Source organism: Oxyura jamaicensis, chromosome Z (genome assembly GCF_011077185.1).
Source record: "Oxyura jamaicensis isolate SHBP4307 breed ruddy duck chromosome Z, BPBGC_Ojam_1.0, whole genome shotgun sequence".
Taxonomy (NCBI): domain Eukaryota; kingdom Metazoa; phylum Chordata; class Aves; order Anseriformes; family Anatidae; genus Oxyura; species Oxyura jamaicensis.
The window spans coordinates 42,930,634-42,956,148 of record NC_048926.1 but is presented as its reverse complement, the minus strand read 5'-3'; the positions used below and the strand labels follow the sequence as shown (position 1 = coordinate 42,956,148).

The window sequence follows — 25,515 nt, the reverse complement described above, 5'->3', positions numbered from 1 at the left end:
GCCGTGTCGCGCCGTGCCGCGGTCGGCCGGGCGCCGCTGCAGGCTGGCCCCCTGCGGCTGCCTGCGGGGCGGCGGCGGCGGCGGGCGGGCGGCCGGGATGATCCGGTTCCGGAGCTCCAGCATCAGGTCGCTGAGCCCGGAGATGAAATGCACCGTGCGGCTGCTGGACGACTCCGAGATCTCCTGCCACATCCAGGTGCCGGCGGGGAGAGGCAGGAGAGGGGCGGCGCGGATCGGCTCGGCTCGGATCCGATCGCATCGCATCGGGGGCGCAGGGCCCGGGCGCGGCACCGGCACCGGCGGCTCCTCGCCCCCCGCACCTGGGGCTGGGGCTGGGGCTGCGGCTGCTCCTGGCTTGGTCTTGGTCTTGGCCGGAGCCCGCCCAGGCGAGAAGGGGGAACGGGGATGGAGGCGCCCCGGGGGCTCCTCTGGGGAGGGGACGGGGAGCAGAGCCCGGCTCGGGGGGCGAGGCCCGTGGTGTTGGCGGGGGCGAGCGGAGCCCGGGGGGCAGCACCATGTCCTCACAGCCCCCCCAGCTCCCGGTGAGACGCTGGCGGTAACTCCAGCCCACTCCGGAAGGCTTTAGATGCCAGGAGCTGTACGCGGGGAGGCAACTTTGCTGTGGTCCCCGACACTAATCCCCTGGTGCCGCCACCCCGTGGTGCCCCCCGTCCCCGCGGGGAATAAGGGTGAAGGGGGCAGAGGCGAGCAGCCGGTGGGGTTCAGGGGGTGGGCAGCGTTTGTGGCGTGCGGGTGTTTTGCTAGTGCCGGGCAGGCTGCTGATGAGACCCAAACTCGCGGTAGGAACCGGGCTGCTCCGACCGGCGCTTCGGGGGCATCAGCAGAGGCACCGAGGTGAGCTTGGTGGCCAGGTGAGGAACCGCGAGTGGTCTTCTGCAGAGTTGTTCTGCACTCGCAGTTGGTTTCCCCTGCTCTCTTTTCCCCCGTGATAGGATGAGACACCCACTGCCTTAAGCCACACCGGCAGTCTTGTACAAAGACCAACTGCATCTGAAAAATAAAGTGCCGTGAGATGCAAGCTACCTTTCCGCTTGAACCAAGTTCCTTATTTTGTTAGTTTTGGTGGGGCCATTTAAAGGCAGTGACACTCAGTCAGTACAGAGCCTGGAAGTCACAGGAAATAACTGAAACATCTTGTACCCATATCATGGTAATGCTCTCGCTAATTAATAGCGTGGTTATGAGATCATGGCTTTAATGTGTAAGAAGCAGAATGGCCTTCAGAGGATTTTCTCAGAGCCCAATGCAAGCTTCGCATAACTTCTCTGATATCTTCAAAAATTTATCCCTTTAAAGTAAGAATCTGAGATGGTGTGGAGCATTACAGCTCTGTAGATTTAAGGTGCTCAGCAGACTTGCTTGTGCTAAAGAGTATGCCCTTTTGATGCCCACGGGGTACAAAAACCCAGCCATTACGTTACATTTTCTGTTGTGCAAGGTGAGGTAGTGAGCTCAGAGCTGGCTGAGTTGTGCTGCGTTGTTGTGGCCCATTCCACTACTAAGGCACACGGGGGAACTGTGTTCTGTGCCACAGTTTAACATGCATTAACTATTCTGGTTCTAAGGCTAACCCTGAAAATCTGATTTTATTATCAACTCATCTAGAACTGTATTTCTCGAATCGGCACTCCAAAAATATATAAAAGGTGGGAATGGTGCATTTTTTTTTTTTTCTTGCGACTTTCAGGCTGAAATTCCAGCATGTAAGTACAGATCACAATATAAGGAAGTACTCTGCTCTTGGCCACTTTGACAGAAACACACAACTTAAATGAGGACAGTTCCTGGTTCTGAGTTACATTTTGCTCTTTTCCCTTGCTTCAAACTGCTTAATCCTATGTACAGGTCAGTACCCCTTACGTATATACAGAGGAGATGTAACTTAGCTGTACTATTTATTTATCCTCTAATACACGTGTAACTGTTGAGACACTAGACATTAACAAACCCCAAACCAGTCAACTTTTTAACTTTAGCCTCTTGAACAGATCTGTATTTGAACTTTGTAACATGGATGAAACTCGCTAGGAGCTTTCACAATATAAGTGATTGGAAAAAAAAGTAGTGAGTTTGTTGTACCTATGCATTATTGATGCATGCATATTCAGTGGGACAAAATAGCCCAGATGATGTGCTGCTGGGTTAGCAGCAGAGATGCCAGGGTTGTGCCAACTGGAACATGTTGGACAGCTGTGTTTTGGTCATTAAGAGGATAAGAAAGCCTAATTCTACAACACTGTGAAATGCCAACAGAGTGTCTTAAGGACGCAGGTTGCAGTAAAGAACAGTGAAATTCTGGCTGTGCATTTTCAGGGGGAACAGATGTGAGACAGGCAGAGTCTGAGTGGTTCTCTGTGTAGCTGATGGCATGCTGCGTGCTAGCCCTCCAAGTTTCGCCAGCTCCTGCTTTTTCATTTGTATCTTTCCAGCAGTTGGCTTGCACACATGGTACCCAGCACCACCCCAGTGCTGAGGTGTCTGCTAATTACAGTATTTGTGGATGCACTGTTGATCTCGGACCCTGCAAAACATGCAGTCAATTTCTGGGCTAAAATGTTGGGAGGTAGCACTGGGAAGAGCAGGCAAGAGATGGGGTCAGGTGCAGCATATATATGTATATCTGTACTTCAGCTGTGTGAATTTCATAGTGCTTACGTAGGAACATAAAATACACTTTTCTTTTTAATATTAAAGTCCTTTCAAAGCAGCACTTCAGCTACATAGGAGGCTGACAGTGCCAGCTTATGGAAACTGCATTTTGCAGCCAGCAGTCCAGTGACAGCATGCGGGGTGGCGTGGGGAGAATCAGAGATGAATCACACGTTTGCAGGCTCCAGCCAACTAGTTACTGAGCTGCACGACTGCCATGTAGGTCACCAAGTCGCCCAAGGCTAGGTTCCCTGCTCAGGGGTCGGGATTCAGCATGTCGTCCTCTTCGTCTGAGAGACTTCATGATTGCAAATTAGCTGACGTGGTGACAGGCACAGTGACGGGCTGGGGCCCGAGGGATGCTAAACTAATTCTTGTGGTGACGTTTATTTTCCCCGTGTCTTTTGCTTGTTTGTGAAGCTTCCATGGGACCTGTGTGTCGCGCGGTCTTACAACAGCACTAAGGTGAAGTTGTAGTGGCACGGCTGAAACAGAGAGGTAATGAAAAACCACCTAGAGGGCCAGCGGCCACTGTCTGCCCCTGTTTGCAAAAGGGAGAGGTGACCTGCTTGTGCAGATTGCCTGATGCAGTGCAGAACCAAGGCTTGAAGGAGAGCAGTGGGGGAAGTAGGTCTTCAGAGCTACTGGAAGTGTGACTGGAGCAGCAAGAAAACCTCCTTTTTGGAGGGACTAATGAGATACTTATTTTCTGAGTCACTGAGATACCAAACACTTTACTCTTTTTGCAGGCTTAATGCAAAAACTTCATGCATCTAGTTTACCTTTTGCTGACAGTAACCTAAACATTGTTAATAGTAAGGAAAAAACTCTCTTTTTTTTTTTTTTTTTTTTTTTTTCCTGGCTTATTCTGCACATTACTTGTGCTTATGTAGTGAGTAAAGCCAGCTGTCAGGGTCCTGTTATGGTAGCATGTTTGTTATTAAATAAGTGAGTACACCCTGCCTTTGGTGGTTCCACTTGTGTGCTTGATATAAGGTGTGGGCTTAAGTATACCACGTTTAACTGAAGTGTCTCTTGAGCATGCTACTAGTGTTTTGTTAATTTTTTTAAGCTATGAGTAAGCATGTATTAGGAACCACTACAGCGCTACATTTATTTCTCTGTAAGAAGTTAAAAAAAAAGCCCCTATCTAGAAAAATGTGACATTTAATATGTTATTCAGTTTTAAAATTAATAAAAGTTCTACTTGACTCCTTGAGCTGTTCAGTTCCAGCTTTACTAAACTGGAAATGAGGTTGGCATGAATGATCTTTTCCCTCTGCTGGAGCTTATTAATGGCAACAGTAGTGAACTTTGCCTTCTCTATGTTTGTTTGTAGAAATACTATATGGCTAGATCTCCCTGTGCAGCAGTCAGCCCATACGTAAAATTATTGCATCGTTGTGGAGCTTTTATAATGTCAGAGGCGTTGCTTTGTAAGAACTTCCCCAAACAAAAATCTGTATAGATATCCCCCAAAATATCATCTGGCTGCACTACTTTTTTTTAAATTTAATTTAATTTTTATTATTTTTTCCTTTTAAATCCATCTAAATGACTATTCACTGTCATTTAGAAGAACAAACTTGGAAGTTCTGGATGTGTCCCACTTTTGAGCAGGAGGGAGCCATAATTTTAAGAAAGTGGTGTAGAAATCAGGGCGAAAACAAGTGGAGCAAAGCTTCGGTTTACTTGTTGTCTGTTCTTAGCCCTTAGCTGAAAATGAAGGTGAAGTCTGAGAAGGGTCATTACTTCTGCCAGGGATGATCCAGCAGCATAAGACGGCCTTGTGCTTTCTTACTCCTAATGCAGGATCAGCTGCTGTGCAGTGTGAGTGCTGCTGCCTGTAGTTTGGCTAGTACCGCGCACTGTTCTCTCTGGCTCTTTTTTTAACACATTGAAAATCAGAATATTAAGTTCTTGCTTAATATTTTCTTCTTTGTCTGTATCTTGCCAACAGATGATAAGTTTAATAGAAATCTCTTTTACCAAAGAACTCTTTTTAAAATTCTCATCCCTCAATGAAGTGTAGAAAACAGTGCAACATGCTGAAGCAGGCTGTGCAGTAGAAGAGCAGTGTCCACAGGGAAATGAATCTCACTGTGAAGATGTGCTGAATATGTTCATGATTTGGGAAAATTAGTGGAAAAAGGAAACATGCCTGCAAAATGAATGAAGCAGAGGGGCCGGAGATGAGAACAAGGCAAAGAACCATGGCTGCGGGAAGCGAGAGGTTAAGGGATTATGCAGACAGCAGGCAGGAGATTTAGTGAATTTATATTTATCCTGTAAGCGATGTCAGAGCCGTAACCAGCAAGCGCCTTGAGCTGCAGGGATGATGCTGGAAAGGTTCAAAATAGTAAGACGAGATAAGGAAGGGGATGCAAGTGAGCAGAGACTCTGTGCTGTGTTTTCTTGATGTATTTTAAAAGACGCACACTACGGCTTGTATTCTTAACTCTGTGCCTCTAATTGTACAATCGCAACAGGTGCACTTGGTGAGAGGTGCAGGTGAAAAGCCTGCATAATTAAGCTAAGACTGTGGGTTAAACCTACCTCTGTTGTCATTTCATGTGTTCGATTAAATCTGCAGTAATGTGTTTTCTTTTCAGTAGCACTTACAGATGTGCTCTCAGCTTCTTCCAGGGCTGAAAGTGAAACAGTGAGTGGAAGGTGTTACTAGAAACTTACTAGGGTGTTATGAGCTCTTACTTATAAATGAAGTAATTAGCTTATCTGGATGGATTTTGATAAGTGTTTGTGAAGCTCAGTGGTATCTTAACAGTGCTTGCTGTATTCCAGGTAGGGGAGAAGCACGTATCTACATGTAATGCTAATGTGTTGCTACCACTTCACAAACTCTCCCGTTTTCTTTTAATTATTTTTAAATGAAAATATTAAATTTTTTGGCTTATGCAGGACTTTATCCAATACATACTAAGCTACAGTTGAATTGCTTTTGTGTTGGATGAAGTTTACTAACAATGCTGAATTAGTTTTGCTTCCACACTCTGTGTTGTTAGATTTTTAATAAAGTCTGAAAATCCTGTATTGGTAAGACAGTGCTCTCACTTTTCATTTTACTTGTGTATTTCCTGTAGATTGTAGTTGGCGTCTTCCTTCGCGTTTTTGTTGCTAATATAAAAAGATGGGCTACTTACCCATGTGCTTAAGGACTGGCCTGATCCGGCGTTGAAGAAGAACATACATTTCAGTAAGCACAAACAGTGTAGTCCAATATTTCAATGTATTGGTATTTCAAGGTATTGTTGGGGCCTGGTGCTGCAATGTGGGAGGAAAAGTATGAAAAAAGCAGGTATTTGTACATGAAGTAGCTAGTTAACAGTGACAAGCTAAAAGGGTAGTTACTGATTGAAAACGTTGGTATAATCTTTTCACTTTTACCCACCTTTCTCTTTTTCTTAATAGATTTGAGACAACGTTTTTATGTTTTTTGTTGCCATGCACATTTGGGCACTGGCTGAGCAGTAGGAGTGCAGCTGTAGGAATAACAAAAGGCAACTGGAAAATGGATAATGCAGTGTAGGACAGCTTAGCTCTCCAAACTTCAAATTGTTGGTTTGTTGGAGAGTGTCTCCTGCGAGACGCAGCGTGCTTTCTGCTTGCATGAACTTCATGTGCTTGTTTGTCTAGACTGGGCTATTAGCATCTCTTAATGAGAGTTAGCCTTCTTGCGCCTTGAGATGCTCTCATCTGTCTAAGCATCTTCAGTGCCTTTATACAGACATAATACATGAAGCAGCTGAGAAAGCGGTCGTTTGGCAGAACCAGTTGGCCCAAGATTAGAGCCCAAGTGAATCACTGTTAAGGAAGTACTGTGTTTTCACTTTTTGCTTGGCTTTGCCTAGACTGAATTTTCCTTAAAATACACGAATGATTCAATATAATACATGAATGTCCCTGAAATTATCTTTAAAAATAAGAGAAGAGGTGTGTGCCTTTTCTGTGGGAAGGACAATTAGGGAGATCTGGATTTGCCTGTATGGATGTTGCTGGTCCTCTGGAACTGACGGTATATAAAAAGTATAAAGTTTACACATTTAGAGAATGAGAAAAATGGTAGCTGATTTTATTGTTATACCTCAAAAAAAATCAGCTGGGTTGGGAAGATGAGAGGTTGTTTCTTTCTCCAACAAAAATGCTGTTTTCTGTAGTAAAGGTCTCTGTCCTTTTGGATATTTTGGCTCATTAAATCAAACATACTGGAAATGGCTTTCTTTATCTTGTTCTTGGGCCCCCCCCCCCCCCCCTTTTTTTTTTTCTTTTGTTGCCCCTACCCCCTACCCCCTTTTCACCAGCCTCTGGTGTGGATAATATCAACCTGTTGGCAAGGTTCTTAACATCCAGATAATCTTTCTCTCCTTTTCCTGTTAAAGTTAAGCTGTAACCACATGAGTTCTTCTGTGTCTTTCTCTGCTACATATGGAAAATATCTCCTCATAGTGCTTCCTTTCGCTAAAGCTGCCTGTCTGTTCCTTCATTGGTTGTTTGCTTAATATGCCTCATTTTCCTCTCTAATCTTGCATTCTTAGTGCCCTTTTCTAGACCTTGCAAATTATCTTTTTGTCCAGATTGGCTTACCTTCTTGTTACTCTGTTTTAATTCCTTGTCTAGTAATGAAAACACAATTGTAATAATTCCATAGCAATTAAATTAATACTAAATCTTTTTCTTTCTGGCATAAAAATGAAAAAGAAAATCATACAAACATTCTTTCTTCTTTTCCTCCTCCACTTTCAGTTTATTTTATTCTTTCCAGCTACAGGCACTCAGCTCAGAAAAAGCATTTCTGATTTCCTCTTTTCAGGGTTTAATACTTTGATTTTGATGGAGGTGAATGAATAATCAGCTCTTGCTGTTTCAGTCTTCAGTCAAGGTAGCTGCTGTTCATGGTTAACTATTTCAGTAGTAGGCCAAGTGTGAATAGCAATCACGCGTTTCATGGTTGCTGTTCATGGGAGTTACTGAGTAACTCGATAAAGAAGGACCCAGGAACGAAGAGCATACGTCAATATTCTACTAATGTTACATTTAGAGGAAATAATTGCCCTGAGTGAAAGTAGAGCTGGAAACTTGAGATAAAATGGATCATACAAATATGTGTAATGGTAAGCATATTTCTCAAGGTTGATCACAGCAAGAAACGAGAAGATATGAGCTATATCCAACGACTTATTTTTCAGCAGAAAGGTTCATGAATACAAGTAACTCCTAAAGCTGCAAGAATTGGAAATCTGTCTATTCAAGACTGTTACAATACAAAACTTAAGTGAGTCTTAAGTGGCAGCAAAATGATTGCTCTTTAAAAGCTTCCTATGGAAAAATGTTAAATGAGTCAACATCTTCATTAAAAGCACTTGTTATTTCTCCCTTGCTTACTTAAACTCTAGAAGAAGTAAACAATCTGGGCTGAAGACATTATTTGTTCCTCCCAAACATATGGTCTCACAATTATATTTTTCCCATAGCAACTCTTTTTGAAGAGAATTGTGCTTAAAAAAAAAAAAATAATATTATAGATTTGCACCTCTCCCTTTTTGTATTGATGTTGTAACATACAAGCTTACTGTACAAGGGAGTGTGTTGCAAGTATGACTTTCATATTTCTGACAAAACTGCATAAAACCTTTTTTATACAATCAGTCTGTATGCCCTCATTTTTGTTGGTCTTTCACGTAACTGCAACAGAAGCAAGTAAGAAAGGGGATTGCAAAACAATCCCCCTACCTCCCCAAGCCCAAACACTGTCAGGAGAATTTAGAGCAGGATTTAATAATTTAAGTCTAAGGAGCCTAACAAGCAGTAACAATTTTAGTATTAATAGTGAAATCCTATCGAAATTGATGCAGGAAGTTCAGGCTGTATTGGTGCATGTGTGTTGTTTCCAGGCATGGAGGCTGTTGAAATGTTGTTTGTGGAGCAGAGTAGGCTGCATGTGAGCTGCCTTTTGGGAATGGTTCCTGGGCCATTCTATCTGCCAGGAGCTGCCTGGGAATCACTCAGGATAAACGTTCAGTGGCACAGGGCAGATTGCTCTCAGGCAGCGGTCCTAATAGCAGGGGTAGTGGACTTCAACACCCTGGGATGCTTTATGGGTTTTGGAATAGATGCAATCTCTGCTCTCAAAAATACAGACAAACAACAACAACAACAACAACAAACAAACAAACAAAAAAGAAAAAAAAAAAAAAACAAAAAAAAGGTGTTATGAATGACTGAAGATATGTTTTGTAGCTCTGATACTAATTTTGTGAAATTTTGTGAAATGTTAACTGTGTTCATTACACTGTCATTCTAAACGGGAAATCTGAAGTATTGTGCACAGCATCATAAGCAGTTGGTGGTAGTTAAACTAGGAGCAGTACTGGTTTCGGTGAGTGCTTACAAAATCACTGTGTTTAGGATCTTCAGCTGTAATCTAGGATATGAACCTGCAATCTCCCCTGGGATGACAGGTTGATTATGATAATGATGATTATTATTTATTAATATTATATTTGCATGCTCTGAACAACAGGGTCTAATACAAAAGTACTCTCCAGGATTAGGAGATCAGGACCTCAGGTTGTGTAGTTCTTTTATTTATTTTTTATTTTTACTGGCACAACAAACTCCAAACACTGTAGTGGAGCAAACAATGGGACATGGCTATTTGTTTGAAAAGTAATTGCAAAGATGCAGATGATGCCACTCTACAGAGATACCAGAGGACCTACTTTTACTCCTATTTCTTTAGGCTTTTCAGATTATAGTGCAGCCCATCCTTCATTTCAGCTCTGTCACTTTAAAATTGTAAAATAAAGATAAATACTTCAGTAGGAGAATGATGGTTACTCTTGCATTAGATGGGGCGGTTACCCGGGGTGTGAGTTAAGATTTGAAATTGTGTGCTATCAGCCTGAACTCAAGTGACTCTGCTGATTTACCTTGAAACACTCAGCGTGCCAGGAAGTGCAGTGCACTGACTCTGCTTTCTCCTGTTCATGTGAATTTTCTTTAGCTCTGTCCTGGAAAAAGAAGAGAAATAACAGAGGCTTTTACAGACGGTGCTGTGAATGATTCAGTGCGCAGACTGAGCCATTCACACAAAATTACTCCAGCAGCTTGCTGTGCTTCAGTCAGTTGCTAGGTGCAGAACCAGAGAGGCTTTTCTGTTTTGACTGGAGAATCCACTCACGTTGCCAGGATTTCCGGATTAGTTTTCTCATATGGTCTGACAGTTTGTACTTTACAACCACCAGAACTGGGAAGGCTGGAGCAGGAGTCCCCAAACCAAAAAGTCCTGCAGGCTAGTATGCCTTAAAGCAGGCAGAGTGGCACATCTAAGGGAAAAATGAACAGTAATCAACACAGTTTAAGGACAATCTGTTGTCTGTCTGATGTATCTGGTTATTTTTTGTGTGTGGATTACGTGCACCAATTAGTAATCTTCATCCGGTATTTTGTTGTGAATCAGAAGCTGGTTTGCATCTTGCCCAGAAGAGTTTATGGTGTAATTTCAAGGAAAGCGCAATAACAGAATGCATAATTAGCCTTGTGATGATGAGGCTGCACAAAGTAATTTGTGTAGTTGTCCCAAATTTGACTAAAGCTAGGGGGGAGGCGGGGAGGGGTTGGGAGGAATACTACCATTGAAGAAATTCTGACTTGGATGCTGGTTTATGTGGGGCAAAGATCAAGAATGTAGAGATTTCAGCATTGTGGAGAAGATGTCAGTATTCACTATGCACTCCCAGTGCTTGTACATGGTTTTGTATTAGTTTCTTAGGTGCGCTTTCTGGTGAAGGAAAATGTTGTTCATAAATCTATGATCCCAACTGACAAGGTAATTTCACTACTCTAATCCATTTCCTTCCTTATTGCTGACTTCATATTTGTTTCAAGGTAAGAAGTGAGTGGTGTTGTGGTTAGGGTTGTGTAAATAACCTGTCGTCTCTCCATTGTACAGAGGCTAATGCCATTTGTGAATTTAGCAATAACCACAAGTAGATGGAAATGTTAGGTGTAATTCTGCCCTGTACATTCACTGGTTTTAATGTCTGCACCTGCCTTTCAGCAATTTATAGCTTACTGCCTTCTTCATCACAGAGGAAGATACCTAAACCCAGATCCCTGCAGAACCCTTCTGAGACTGTCATCCAACCCGCCAACTAGCATTTCTCTTCCTTCAGTCCTCTGGACGGTTTCCACTCCTTTCCACAGTGCCATGGTGCTTGTATTAATTTTAATTCTAAGTTATTTGCTGAGTCCTGTGATTATTTCATAGAGAAAATTCAAAGAGTTTTTATAGATTTATGCTAATCATTGCTTACATTTGTCTCATTGACTTTTATCCCCAGGATGCCTTTTTGGTTCATCATTTTGATGGTGATCTGGAGTTAGTCACTGGGTAGTAATTACCACAAGTGGTACTTTTTGATGTTCAATGCTTTTAAGTTTTTTTTTTTTTTTTTTTTTTTTTTTTTTTAATAATGTTTATTGGCTTAGTGAACTCCTTTCTTACAATGTTGCTGCTCTTGGCCACATATTATCTACACCTGGTAATGTGCATATGTGTGTGTTGTATACCTCCTATAACTTACTAGTAATGGTCTGTGCAGTTTTAAGACTTTTACAGTCTTCATTGTACGGTATTTCATTGTTTGTGCCTTTGTTTTGCCAACTGTGACTTTAAACAATCAGGTTTTCTAACAATGAGGCCTTTCATTAGAAACTACAGTTTCTTTACTTTTTAGTCATTAACTAATTTATTCTTACCAGTTTAATTTCTTTTTATCGATGTAAAAAATCTTTTATTTTCATGGTCTGCTAGCCTGACCCCTCTCATCTCACATTGCGTTTTTTTCAGTCTTACCTGAAGCCTTAATAGATTTTATGTATTTTTTAAATTGGAGTCAGCACTTTAGGTCTTTATAGTACAGATTTTTCCACATTCTTTACATTTCGACTGTTATGTGAAATATTGAACAATACTGGAGTACTTCAGAAGTTCTGGAGATGTTTCTATATCCTGAAGGGTTTTTTTTTCATACTATTGGGAAACACAGACAATTTTTGAAAACTAAAGCTCCCTTCCTCTCTAGAATGAATTTTCTGTTAAAACTCCTAGCACTGCTGACATGCTTTTCTGTATGAATATTCAATTTTTTTTATTATTATTATTTTTTTTTTTTGTGTGTGTGTGTGTGTGTGCTAAAATTTATTTAGACATCTTGTCTTGTTTACAGGAAATTATGTATAGTTTTCTGTCACAGGCTGATAAATAGTTCAGTGGATATCATGTGTCCTGAAAAATTAGATACAAACTGAATGTTTTTGTATTCATAGCTCTAACATCTGTCATTTTAAGTGCTTTTTCACTCTGTGAATATTTATGCTATTGTTGCTTTGTGCTCAGAGATACTGTAATCCAAAAACTGCAAGGGAGTTGTATTTCCTTCTCAGTTTCTACATACATAGCTGATATTCTGAGCACAGAAGAATTTTTGCTTTATTTCATACAATTATAGAATCACAGAATCATTACAGTTGGAAAAGACCTCCAAGATCATCTGGTCCAACCATCACCCTACTACCAATGTCAACTGCTAAACCATCTCCCTAAGCACCATGTCCAACCTTTCCTAAAATTTCCCCAGGGCAGTGACTCCACTATCTCCCTGGGCAACCCATTCCAATGCCTGACCACTCTTTCTGAGAAGAAATGTCTTCTAATTTATAACCTAAACCTCAATAGCACAAGACCTCTATGTTTAAGCACCCAAATCCAGCTTTATGGGTTTATGGATGTGGATGTGAAAGTAGAGAGAGTTGTGTGAATAGAGGTGACAATAATTTGTCTTGTTGCTTTGGGCACCAAAGTTCTAATTGTCAAGACCAATCTGTAATCATTTGATGGTTTCCTGTCAAGTTTTTTTTTTTTTTTTTTTTTGGTATTTCTGGGTAGCAGTATCTTTTATTGATTAGGAAATAAAAAGGAAGATGCAGATATGGATTTTGGTGCCTTCCTCTTCTCTCCTACCACCCGTGCAGGTGGAGCCCTTGGTTGGTGTGAGGGTGCTGATTTCTAATGGTGATTCTGGCGCCCTCCACCTGCTTAGAAAAGTGGACGATGAAAACTGCACCAGGCACTTGCAGGTTTGGACAAAGCAATCTTTCCTTGATGTCCAGACAGATTGCTAGTTAACCCTTGCCCCTCTCCTGGTCCACACTGACCTTTGTGCTCCCCTTGCTTGCCTGTCTCAGCAGTGGGTGCATCAGTGGGTCAGACAGTGGGTCTGACCTGGGGGTGGAGCAGTGGCACACACCAAAGGGCATATGTGTGGCAGGCTGGTGGCAGGGTCAGGAAGAGAGAGACAGAGCCTTGCTTTCTCCTGGCACGTTGCGGCTGGCCCCTCTGATGCATCTTGGTTTATGGAGGTGGATAGCTGGTGCAGAGTATGGTGCAGAAATAGTCCACCCTTTTTCTCAGTGAAGGAAACCTTCACTTTCCTTTCAGCAGAACTTATTTTTTTTCTGTTCACTGGATCAAAGTGATGTTTTTCCTCTTTTCCAGTTTCTCTGTCTCTTTTTTTTTCTTTTCCCTTTTTTTCCTTTTTTTTTTTTTTTTTTTTTTTAAGAATAAGCAGGTTGGCATATAAATATATATATATATATAATATATATATAAATTCCTAATTTGCTGATTTGACATTACTTAGAGAAGACGAGAACAGCTATGCTCACTGGGAACCTGCAGAGCTGGTTTGTGCCCTACATAATGTTTGGCACCTCTCAGAGAGGTACAGAAGGAACTGCATTTCCTAACCTATTGTTGATTCCTCTGTCTCCAGAGGATTCATGGCTTATGTGGAAACCAAAATGTTTGCTTGAGGAAGATGATGAGTGTTTTATCCTGCAGGCTGAATGATGAGGAAAGGTTATGAATCCACAGGGAAGTGAGTTTAATGAATTCTGTTTTCCTATTGTGTCCATACAGATTTGATATTGCTTTGTAATTAAAATTGGATCTGCTTCTGCAGAATACTGTTTTTCTCATTTTGAACTATGTATCCTTTCCTAAGCATTCCTGAAATAGAACAGCTAAATGTATGCTCAAAAATGGAGAAAAAGAAAAAGAAAAAGGGAAGGCACTCTGTCGTCCCAAAGGTGTACTGGGATTCCTACAGCACTATTTCTCTATTTCTTTGCAGAAATATCATGAGATGAGTTTCTAGCCAAGAGACAGAGATTTTTGTCTTATGAACAAGATAATTGTATATTTCTGTTCAAAGTAAACATCATCCTGACACATTTCATGACCGCAAGATATTTTATGGGCTCACTGGAATAAACAACAAACAGGGCTGTCTCAGACACTTAGTCAATGGATAATGCTGTGCCTGCTTTTACGTGTCTTTCCGCTTAATCAGAGATCAAAACTGAACTCCAGCACTTGAGGGCATGTGGGGAGGGTGTTTGACACTCTGGAGGAAAGTGAGCCTGTGAAGCTTTAATGATTGCTTCTTCATCTATGCAGATTTGCTTTAACTGGTGCTAAATCTTCTGTAATATTGATAACATTCCTCACCTAATTAATGTCCTGAACATAGTGGAGTGTATGCTGGTAGTGTACTTTAGTTCTCGATGCAGGGAGAACACAAATGGTAAAGATTGCATATAAAGATGTAAGCTATGACTACAAATTTGACATTTGACGTGCCTTCTGTTAAGTGAATGAAAAGTATTTTAATCTCTAATTTTTGTACGTTGGGCCATTCCATGGCTTAGCTGGCATAAGAAATTTTATTAAACGTATTCTGGAACAGTTCCCTGACAGGGAGGCAATTAATTAAATGTTGCAAGCTATATTGCTGAAGAAGTATGTTGAGTGACTGACTGTCTTTATTGCCAACAGAGTATGAGAATTCATGGAGGTGGAAGTTGCCTTTTGCTTTCCATCCATCCTGGTCTGTGTGGTTTGGAGATTTGGCAAAGAGTCTGGCAGCTCAAACACAACAGTATGAATGCCTAGCTAGACAGGACTGGGCAGCCATAGTGTTTGGGTTTGCTAGTTTATTATATTGACTGAAATTTAACTGAGCTGGGGCTGTGAGGAGCTGTTGTAGTCAGGGTTGCTCCTGGGAAGTGGGTGGCTCACAAGACCTAGTCCTTCTGAAAAATAAGGGGTGAAGTGAAGAGAAGAGCTTCTTTCCATGACATTTTATGGTCTTGGTGAGACAATTCATTCTCAAATGTTTAATTCTATTGTTCCTATAGGGTACACTGTAAAGTGTAGATCTAGATTTTAAGGATAAAAGTTGCAGTTGGGGCTGTGATGGAAGCTGTTTAGGGTACCTCCACCCGTGAAGTGGCTGTAGTGGAAGCCGTTTAATTTGGAGCTCCTTAAAAGCTTTGCAGCAATGACTACAATATTTCCAAATCTGGGATAGAAACATTCATGCTCCCCTGTCCCTACTATATATATTCACATGGGAACATCTTCCCTAGAGTTTGCAAGAAGCATTTAGTTCCTCAGGTGACTCTGTGGGTGGAACGTCCTCTTCCCATCAGGAGTCATCTGCTTCATGGTGAAAGAGAATGGGCCTTGCAGTGTGTAGCAGTGGTGTGGAGACACAAATTACCCTTCAGTTTTGTTGTCTGCCTTGTGAGCCTCTCCTGCTTTGTAGAGAGGAGTGACTGTGCCGGCATTGATTGTGGTGTAGCTGTAGCACTCCTTCCTCGTCTGCAGGATCACTGCGTCCCTCCGCAGTGCCCAGGGGAGGAGTAGCCACCCAGGCCATCTCCACATTGGCACTGCTCCAGAGCTGGAGGGGATTAATTGATAAATGTCTTTCTCCGCTGGGTGGGGTAGATTTCATCGTGTCCCAGAGGGTGCCGCAGCCTGTAGCTTTGCTGTGTCTTGTGATTGTCATGAGCAGACATATAGACTCATCCACGGCACTGCTTACTGCCAGGCCTCAGGTACCTCAGGTGTTTGAATCATTATGTTTGCTGTAGATGAGATAGCTGTACAGGAGTACAAATAGAGAGCACAGCACAGGAAACACTCATAATTTAGCAAAGACAAAGTCACACCAAATGCATTTCAGAGGATTTGTTGAAGGCAGAATCATGTTTCTTTCAGAACCCATTGTTCCACAGCGCTAGCATTGTTACAGATTTTCAGTGGACCCCTTTCTGTTTTCTTGCTAAAGGAACTGATACATATTTTCCTCCCTGACAGGAATTTATTTCTCTTTAGCATATTACCATTTTGTTTTTGCAGAATTTTACACCATTAAATAAGTCTGACAAGTTTGGGTGACTTTCATTAAGAAAGTCACTCTTACTTCATTTCTGTAATTAAAAAAAAAACAACAACTCAGATGCTTCAGTTGTCTCAGTATATCTAACGAATGCAAGGAGCTTAGAACTAACATGCAAAGGGCAGCTTGAAACAAGGAAATAAACATGCAGAGTGTCTTTCCAAGGGTCGTGATATCAGTGTTATCTACGACTCTGTGTTATCAGAGTAGTAGCTGGGAGCCTAGGGTGTAGATAAGGACCCCATTTTGCTATGTGAACACAAAGTAAAATACTCTTCCTAGGCATGCCTGAGGTCATAGACACCCGGTGGAATAGTGAGTTAAATACATAACAGCTTATTGCCATTTAGATGAGAAGTCTTACTTGAATCTGTATGCGTTCCCAGTTTGTGGCAAGCAGAATTGAAAACATAATAGTATAAATCATTTTTGCTGGTACATTTTAATATATTACAATTGGACAGTGTTCAATGAGGCAGGCAGTAATCTGTTCAGTCTTCAAATGAGACTGAGTTGTTTTCTGTGCCCACATCTTTAATGTAAGATTGCTGTCCAGGTGGGCATGGGCACAAAATGAAAAAGGATTGGAGACCGTGATGTAATGGTCTCAGCATGTTGTTATTTTTGCAAAAACAGGAGCTTAGAAAATTATCATGGAGTGTGTTTTTGCGTTCCCTCCTTCCTGACTGAAGGGCTTACCTGGAAGGAAACAAACAGTTACTTGTTTTGGAAACTCAAGAAGGGGACTGTGTTTTCTAAGAAAGGTTGGTGACTGCTATCCTCTCTCACTTGGCAGTAAGAGGAAAAGGAACAAGAGAGTCCTGATAGGTAGCGGTGAATTACAGATGAGAACAAATGGATGAAGAGTGACTGGTAGAAAGGATGAAAACTCTTGGTGGTGTGTATGAGAGACACCCTGAAGCAGTAGACTAGGGACAAGATCTTTGCATCAGCATCTGGAAGGAATATGAGTGGAGTGAAATGTCATTTAACAAGGTCAAAGGATGTGATACTGAGATAATCTTGTCATAAAACAATGGTAACAAAATAATGTCTTGTTTCATTATACCCTTGTCTACTTAGGGGTTAGGAGGAATAAAGATGATTTGTAATAATATGGTTTGAGAAACAAAGTAGGTGTGTGTTAGTAGAACATCAGCTTTGTCATACTTTAAAAATTAATTGAGCAAGTAAGAGCTTTTTAAAAGCTTTCTTTGACAGGCCAAGGATGCATGGGCTGTGAAGCTTGTTGTACTATATTATAATTGGATGTATCCAAGAAAGTAATAAATCTCTGGATGCTTAGCAGTAGAATCCCATTTTCAAGTAAGAAATGATATTTCAATACTTTCCTGTTTTGAATCTGGCGTGGAGGATCCTGAATGACATGCTTGGAATTAGTCGCTTTAGCCAGTCAGGAGGGTCACTGTCTTCTGGATGATGTCATCTAGATTTAGACATGCCCTGTTTTGGGATTTTTCGTAATGATATCTACAGACTTTAAAGGTGAGTCTCAACTATGAGCTCTTCAGCTACTATTTTTATATATATTTTTTCAACAAATTATGTGTACTCTGACCATGAATGGTGCATTTTTCAATACAATCAGTAGCTTTTAGTGCTTCAAATTATGTTAAATTCTTTAACAATAGAAAAAGGCTGGCACCTCTAACATGAAAGTTCTGGTGTGCAAAACCCAGGAGTTTTAAGAAAGAGTTAAGGAACACTGGAATAGGGTTAAAGTTCTGATGAGCTGCTCACTGTCTTCCAGTGTGATTTGCTGCATTGGATAAAAAAAATTGAGGCACAAGGGAAAATGAAAATGAATTTACAATAATAATGTAAATGTTTCTGTTGATTTGCATTTGGAATTTGACTAGCTAAGGTTGAATTAGACTAGATTACTTTAGTTTAAAATTACGCTAGATGAAAGACTTTAGGAATGAGGCAACCAGCTTAAACATTAGTGCTGAAAGACTGCAATATAAGCAATATCTGTTAGAAAATTAATAAGCTAAAGCACTTAAATACTTTTTAATGAACATTTCACAGTTGGCTTTTAAAGGATTGTTTAATGTGATTAAGGATTGTGTGTTGGAGAATGCTAACAGACAGTGAGCGTTTTCAATTCTTGACCAAAATGTGAAGGAAATAATTCCACGCTTACTCTAGTATTCATGTGTTATGTAGAGGTATTATACATAAGGTTTAATACGGTGTACCTGAATTATGAAACTGTTGTTCGTACTTGCACCAGATTTCCTCTCAACGTCATTGGATAATCAGAGGTGAATGCAAGTATATATACTGGTCTTCTTACCACTGACACCAGGGAAGTATGAATGGGATATGCAAATACACGTACCTTTCATTACACAGAGTGAATTTTGAAGGATTTAAGATGTTTTTCTTCATCATCTGTAACTGGACTATGACAGGTTATGTTCGTTAACTGCAAAACATGCACTGAACCAATGCCTTTGAGTACAATGGGACAGTAGTTCAGCTATTTTAAAATGCCTTGACACCAGTTACATTGATGTGTAACTAAGTGGCTGGATCCGTGCTCATTGAACTCCACGCAGAGTGGATTTTGAGAGAAGTAGAATGTAAGTATATTGCTTCAGCTAATGTATATTGCTGGGTGAATAGGGTTTTAATTTATATCAGCTTTAGGCAAAGCTGACAGGCAAACCATGAATAATATGCAAAATGTACACAAAAATCGTCTGTTTAGATTAAGGTGTGTACAACTGCTATTTGTTTGACCAGTTAATGACATCAGTTAAAAACAAATCTTTCATGCAAAACATTCAGCTGGAAACAGAATGGTTTTCAAGTGTAAAACACTTCAAAAGCTCAGTCTGGGAAATGAAGACAGAAGTTCATGGGTAGGGATTTTAACTGGGGAAAATGATTATCTCCTTTTCAAGAAATCCTCCAAAATAAGTTGAGGTGAGTGAAACCAACTGAGTGGTCCCAATGCAATGGAAATCAATATGATTTAAGATACATGGAACGTACATTGTTATATGGGAGTCACCTCTATCTCCTGGATCTTTCTTGGAATCTGGAACTTGCATGTGCACCAAACATAAAAGCAGTAGCTCTGAAGTGTATGTGTTTTTTTATAATTTTGATATATTTACACTGACCAGATCCATTCTCTTGAAGAAAGTTGTTTTGAATATACTGAAAGTAGTTTTCTAGCTTGCTGTTTTGGAGTTAACAGAAACAAGATTTGGAATATTGTAACCTGGTCTTCTGGTGTAGAGGTACCCATAGGCTTGGAAATTGGGCAAGAACAGCAATTGCTGTTTAAAATGTTACAGCTAGTACTTTCAGTACTGGTTTTCCAGGAGATTGAGGATGCATTCCCCAAATCACATGAGCATCACAATCAGCTTTGAAAGTTAATTTCATGTAACAGCTCTGAGATCTTGTCAGACCAAATAAATAATTTGTATGAGGCTGCATAGTTCTCATGAAGATAGTCTTTTAGCAAGCACTTGGCACGCTGAGGTTGTTTGCTTTATATACTATAATAAAGCCTGATGCAAACAGATAATGAACTGGAGTTTCCTGTGGTGGTGATGTTAAGTCTATCCCCATTTTTGAGTTGCAGGCAAGGGAAAAAGGGAGAGTTATAAACTATCCCACTGTCATAAGAAGTCGCTAAAACACGTTTTGGTTCATTTTCTCTGCACAATATGTTAGCGATTAGATGATAAAATACGAAGTGGAATCTGATCTTTGACATGTCTAATTGTAGAAAAAAAAAAAAAGTTAAAATGACAGACCTTATAAAAGCTGACTACCTAGTAATGGTCTTTCTTTATTTATGATAGTAGCTTTTTCTTGAACAATCATAGAAATTGTTCATCTCAGTGAATTGTACAAACTTCAGAAAGTGATGAGGAAGATTTTTTTTCCTCTTAAGCACTATGAATGAAATGATAATAAGATGACGGAAGTTTAGAAACATACATGGAAATAGTAACATAAATAGTCTGAATCTCCCACTGTAGATGGCACTTCGGTAAGTTTTTTGCACCTAATATGTTTAAATGACCTTCTGGATTCCATTCCAATCTATAATTTAATTATTAGACATTTATTTTGTTTACTTTTCAATTGAATTTTTTGATGCTTATCCAGTTAGAATGGAAATAGAAATGGAGTATTGATCATCTTCTTTCATCCAAGCAAATTCTTGCATAGCAATATAAATGCTTAAATAATCCTGTATGTATACTCAATACAATGGTGTGATTATGTCAGTTAATGTTTAAAGGCTTAACAACTAAAGATGCTTGAATTAAAGAAAAAATGCACAAATATTAATATGAAATAGTTTGTGTGTCAGTAGTCTTCTGGTTGCTATTGTAAATCACATTTAAACCACCATTACTTAAGCAGTACATTTCAATATGCATAATGTCTGCAGTGCCAGTTTGGATTCAGGTTTTACTGGCAAAAATAAGCAAGGAAAATCCCAACTTATTTAGAGCTTACGATCCCTCCCTGTTACTGTAAAGTGTGCCTGCAAGGGTTTTTTTGTAAATGTTTCCACCTTTGTGGTTTTTATTGCAGGCTAAATCCTGCCTTTAAATTAGAACCTCTGCTTGTGGTCGATTTCACAGTGCAGAGGATGTCAGAGCTGCAAACTGCTGGGTTCATGCACTGGCTGTGCTGCTGTATGCCTTTCTGCTCCTGGGGCAGCCTCTGCTGTTCTGTAAAACAGAGTGAATTATACATTTAAAGAGAATGTGTAAGGCTATGTGTTGTTTTCTTAAAATCATTGTGCTTAGGAGGGGTCTAATGTAAAGGTCTCAAGTATTCACATTTACTTAAGTATACATATTCTTAATGTGTATATATAAATAAGTATATAATATATATATAATATAGATTTAATGTCACACAAAAGTGTGACAGTCCTAACTTTTATTATTTTCCTTTTATCACAACAAAGTGATCTTTCAAAGCATTTTAAAGGAAAGAGCCAGAATTAGGTTGGAAATTCCTTTCAACAATAAATTATGTTCTGAGAACAGGAAGTCAGTGGTTTTGGAAATGCAAGTCTTAACTCTGCTAACAAACTAGTGGAGAAGAATCAAATCCATTAAGCATATGGATTTTTGTAATAATTTTAAGAGCAAAGACCTAGCTTTTGCCATTTTCAGTCACATAAGCCTGATTTATCCTGTATAAAACTACTAAGTAAAGCGTATTATTTAAGTGGGAGACTGTAAACACCCATATTTCAACTGAAGAGAGGGAATGTGGGGGGCATGCAATCTGTCCTGAAATGTAATTCACAGGAGGGATTATTATGAAGGTTTTTGCAGTTTCTGCTGATTGTGTCACTGAATGCTACATAATAATACTACAGATTGAATTATTGGTCACAGAAGACATCCTTGTGTCAGCAGAGGTTTTTAAGTAAATGAGAATGAGTGCATTTTATTATTTGGTCATAAAAGCATTTCTTTATTTATCTAAAGAAGGTCTATGTGCCTGAGGGGAGAAAAACAGATGCAGTATCTGCATTGCTTGTGGAGAATTTTTTATTTTTAATGGAACTCACCTTACTTTGGGACGGAGGTCATTCATCAGGCAGTGTTACGCAACATTGCCCACAGCCTAGGTATATGGCAGTTCTGCACTGAGGTCTGCCACGGCCATATGTGGGAAAGACCCATATTTCTTCTTTAATCTTTAAGCTTTTTTTTTTTTTTTTTTTTTTTTTTCCATCTTTCTCTCTCTCTTTCTTATTTTGTTTTGTTTTGTTTTATTTTATTTTATTTTATTTTATTTTAAGACCATGCTTTTAGTTTTTTGTTTTGTTTTAAATTTAGGGCTAGTATATTCAGATACAGATTTATCTGAAGATCCCTGAAGTTGAGAAGCTGCTGCTATCATCACCAGAAATTTTTGGTCCTATTATTTGACCCCAGGACCAGCAGGTAGTTTAAAGAGAAAACCTTCCCTGCTCATTTTCTTTTGATGTATGACTAAGGGCTCAATCATCTGACATCTCTGGTCTCAAATCAGTTCTGTCTCTCTGTGTTATTGCTGCACAGTGTTTCAGAGAGTATGTTCATCTCCTCATGCTACCCTCCTTTTCCCTCTACTCTTTATATGGATGTCTTCTAGGTGGTGGGAAGGCCTGGTTTGTTTCTCAGGATTCCAAGTGGCAGTGACAGCAGTAATAGCTGTAGCTGTAGGGCTTAGGCTTTTTAACCCATATTTGTCCTATTTAGCATTTCAAAGGAACATTTGCTTCTCCTAGCCATGCTACCAAGATAACAAGTCTACATTCTCATTCTCTCACAGATTTAATTTCCTTTTTTTTTTTTTTTTTTTTTTTAACTGACCTTCCAGCAGTCCTACACTGTTTCTTTCTCCGTTCAGTCTGTGAAATACTTTATTGAGAGTGATTTTTGGCAAAAAGTTCATGAGAGTTGGTGAGCTTTTGATTACTATGTTAATCCAGTGAAGGAATGTCTGTAACAACAGCTGTCCTATGGTTCCTAGTCTGCACTTTGAAACTGTGGTGTGCTGGTTCTTTTCGGTATCCACATAGCAGTATCATGTGGACCTTGACCTGAATGCATTTCTCACATGCATGTATCCCAGCTCATCTGTACAAGACTGAGGGGAGACCTCATCGCTCTCTACAACTATCTGAAAGAAAATGGCAGTGAGGTGGGTGTTGGCCTTGTTTCTCAGGTGACAAGTGATAGGATGCAAGGAAATGGCCTCGAGTTACAGCAAGGAGGTTTAGATTGGACATTAGGAAGAACTAGGGTGGTCAAACATTGGAATGGGCTGCCCAGGGAAGTGGTAGGGTCGCTATCCCTGTAGGTATTTGAGAGACATGTGGATGTGGCACCTAGGGACATGGTTTAGTGATGGGCTTGGCAGTGAGGTGATGGCTGGACTTGATGATCTTAAGGTCTTTTCCAAACTAAATGATTATGTGATTCTGTTTTGCCTACTGAGATGTAGCATCACTGGGTGACACAGCTTCTGCCCTGGCCAAAGTTTTTAGCAGTGTGGCATTAAGAATAGAAGCATTGGTATTGTTGCAAGCGCTTCACATGTTGTCTTCCTTGCCCAAGTCACTTTGTGCCCCAGCAGAGCAGGATATCTAAAAGCTTCTCTTCTGGGAGGTGCTGTTGTTCACACAGGTAGGAACTAGGCACCTGGAGGCAACTTGCACAGCCCTCTGCTGATGCCAGTGAAAAGGAGATGAGTAGTACCATCTGCTGTTGGAGGGGTCTGTGACTGTGCCACCAGGAGTACAGGCCAGCCCTTGGTGGCATCTGCTGTGTCTGCTTCCTTGCCCTGAGGCATCTGTAGGCTGGGGAAGGATGGGGGTGATTAGAAATGAAGCTGAAGAGTTACATGGGGTACAGGTAAGTGGCTGTGCAACTGCACTGAAAAGCAGGCAATGTATAGATGTTGGCATGTGTTTGGGGCTCCTGTATTGTGCTGGGTATAGGGCCTTTTCAATTACATGGTCTATCCTGGAAAGTTTTCTGCTGTAGTGTCAGTACTGTGTCTGAGTGTAAATGGTTCTTTAGGAATGGGACAGGCCCCTTGGTTTAAGCCATACTCAATGGCTGAAAATACAGTAACATGATGCAGATGAAATACAGCAAGTCTGATTTTGTTCTTTACCTTCTTGCTTTATGGACAATTCTTATGCCACATCTTACGAACACGTGAACTCAGTCTTGAATAACCTGTGAACTTGAATAATTCTATGATATTTAAATTCAGTTCTCCAATTTAGTTATAACTTGCGTTATTTAGTAATACTGAGGAGTTTGCATCCATTTTTGATACTCTTAGTTGGTCTTTTTAAAATACTGAATGTAACTTCACAGAAGGCAAAATATTCCCATTCATATGGGATACTGTAAGAACTGTATTTTCCATTATATTCCATCTGTGAATAAAGTATCAAACCTTCCAAAATGCTTCCTGGGATGCTTCAGTTTGTGGCTGTTCAGTATTCCCCCCACCTCTCCTTGCCTGTGATTTAGTTTCATAATGCCAAGTGGACTTCACATACCTTTGTAGTCTTAACATGATGGAGACTGATAGTCTGGCTTCTACATTCCCTACTTTCCCTGCAAATAAGGAGGTGAATAAGTAAGTAGTATTCCACAATATGATAAAAAGGACTGAGAAAATCTGTTGTGTTTTCTTTCCGTGATAGATTTTTTACTGTATGCCGTTCTCCTGAAAGTATTTTCTTCTGTGATACAGCTATGTCAAAAAGTTAAGCTGCAACTGCTGCGTGATAATAATGACCTTTATATATGTTGGTTACTATACTATTAGATTATTATTGTATATATATAAACTGCTGGATGCTGATGGTGATGATGATGATGATTATTATTTCATGTATTCCAGGACTGGTTCCAGATACATCGACCAGGTTAAGTAGAAATACAAAACAACCGGATACTAAATTTAACGACTGCCATGCATTTTGCACAGCCTGTGGCGCTTAGGTTAGAATGTCTAATGGTAGTTTTATTTCTTTATTATTATTACTATTTTTAATTGTTCGTGTAATAAAAACAATGTGATTCAGGTTTATGTAATTCTGATTAAGTATGAAAAGTAAATACATTATTACCTAGTATACTAAGGATCCCCTATGAACAGTTCTGTAACCTGAGCTACTTAATTCCTCCTTTATCTCTTCTGTTAAATGGTGCCTGCAGTGAGAATTTTCACTTACTCTTGTGCTCAATACTTCTTGTATTTTGCATTGCCCTTCAGTGCACCCCTCTCAACAGTATGGGCTTTTCAAAGGAGCTGCATGGGGTGACAAAATATCTGATTCAGCTACGAAAGCTAATGATACATCTGGCTCGGTTTCAGAGCCTGGTCTGATCCTACGTGGAGACCCTACTTTTTGCAGTTCCAAATATGTTTTCTTCTAGTTGCTATTGCCTCATTCAATGTGTTATTGCTGGCTCTTTAAGTGGAACAATGAGTTTTATGGTCTGTCACTAGTTAAGCTTTTTTAACCTGTCCATAGTCCAGCTGTCTCTCTTCCTCCAACCCATCTCTCCTTTTCCCTGCATACAAACCCATTTGTAAAGTTACGTGCTTCCCTAAAAAAGTGATTATTTATCTTGATGTAAGTTCTCCGAGTAGCTGATTTGTAGGGAGATTACATATGTTTCTTTCACAAGGGTTAGATGCAGCACCTGAATTGCTTGCAAGCATCAGCTTTCCAAACAAGCTTCACTCACGGGCTTTTGGTGAAAATTTTGTGTCCTTTTGATGATCTGTAATCACGTTATGAATTGTACTGACTTGGTCATTGAGATGTTTACTCGGTGAATATCATAGCTAACAAAGGATGCATAATTAATTTGAGTCTAGTGAAAGTAGACCTTGATTAATTCACTGTCCACGAGGTCAGGCATCAGGGAGTAGTTGCTGTGCACTGACTCCAGCTCTGCAATGCCAAAAGGCACTA

The 25,515-nt window shown here is 40.2% G+C and overlaps 1 protein-coding gene across 3 annotated transcripts in view; it reads left to right on the top strand.

Moving 5' to 3' along the window:
* FRMD3 (FERM domain containing 3) overlaps positions 1-25,515 on the top strand; it is a 149,615-nt gene that overhangs the window by 1,625 nt on the left and 122,475 nt on the right. The window contains exon 1 of one of the 3 annotated variants that reach the window (XM_035309397.1): positions 11-196. The exons of 1 other annotated variant lie outside the window; for it this stretch is intronic. In XM_035309397.1, the coding sequence (XP_035165288.1) occupies positions 98-196 (99 nt within the window). In that variant the 5' untranslated portion in view covers positions 11-97. Of the gene's footprint in view, positions 1-10; positions 197-25,515 lie in introns of those variants that run through there. One more of the 3 variants, XM_035309395.1, reaches the window with a different exon arrangement.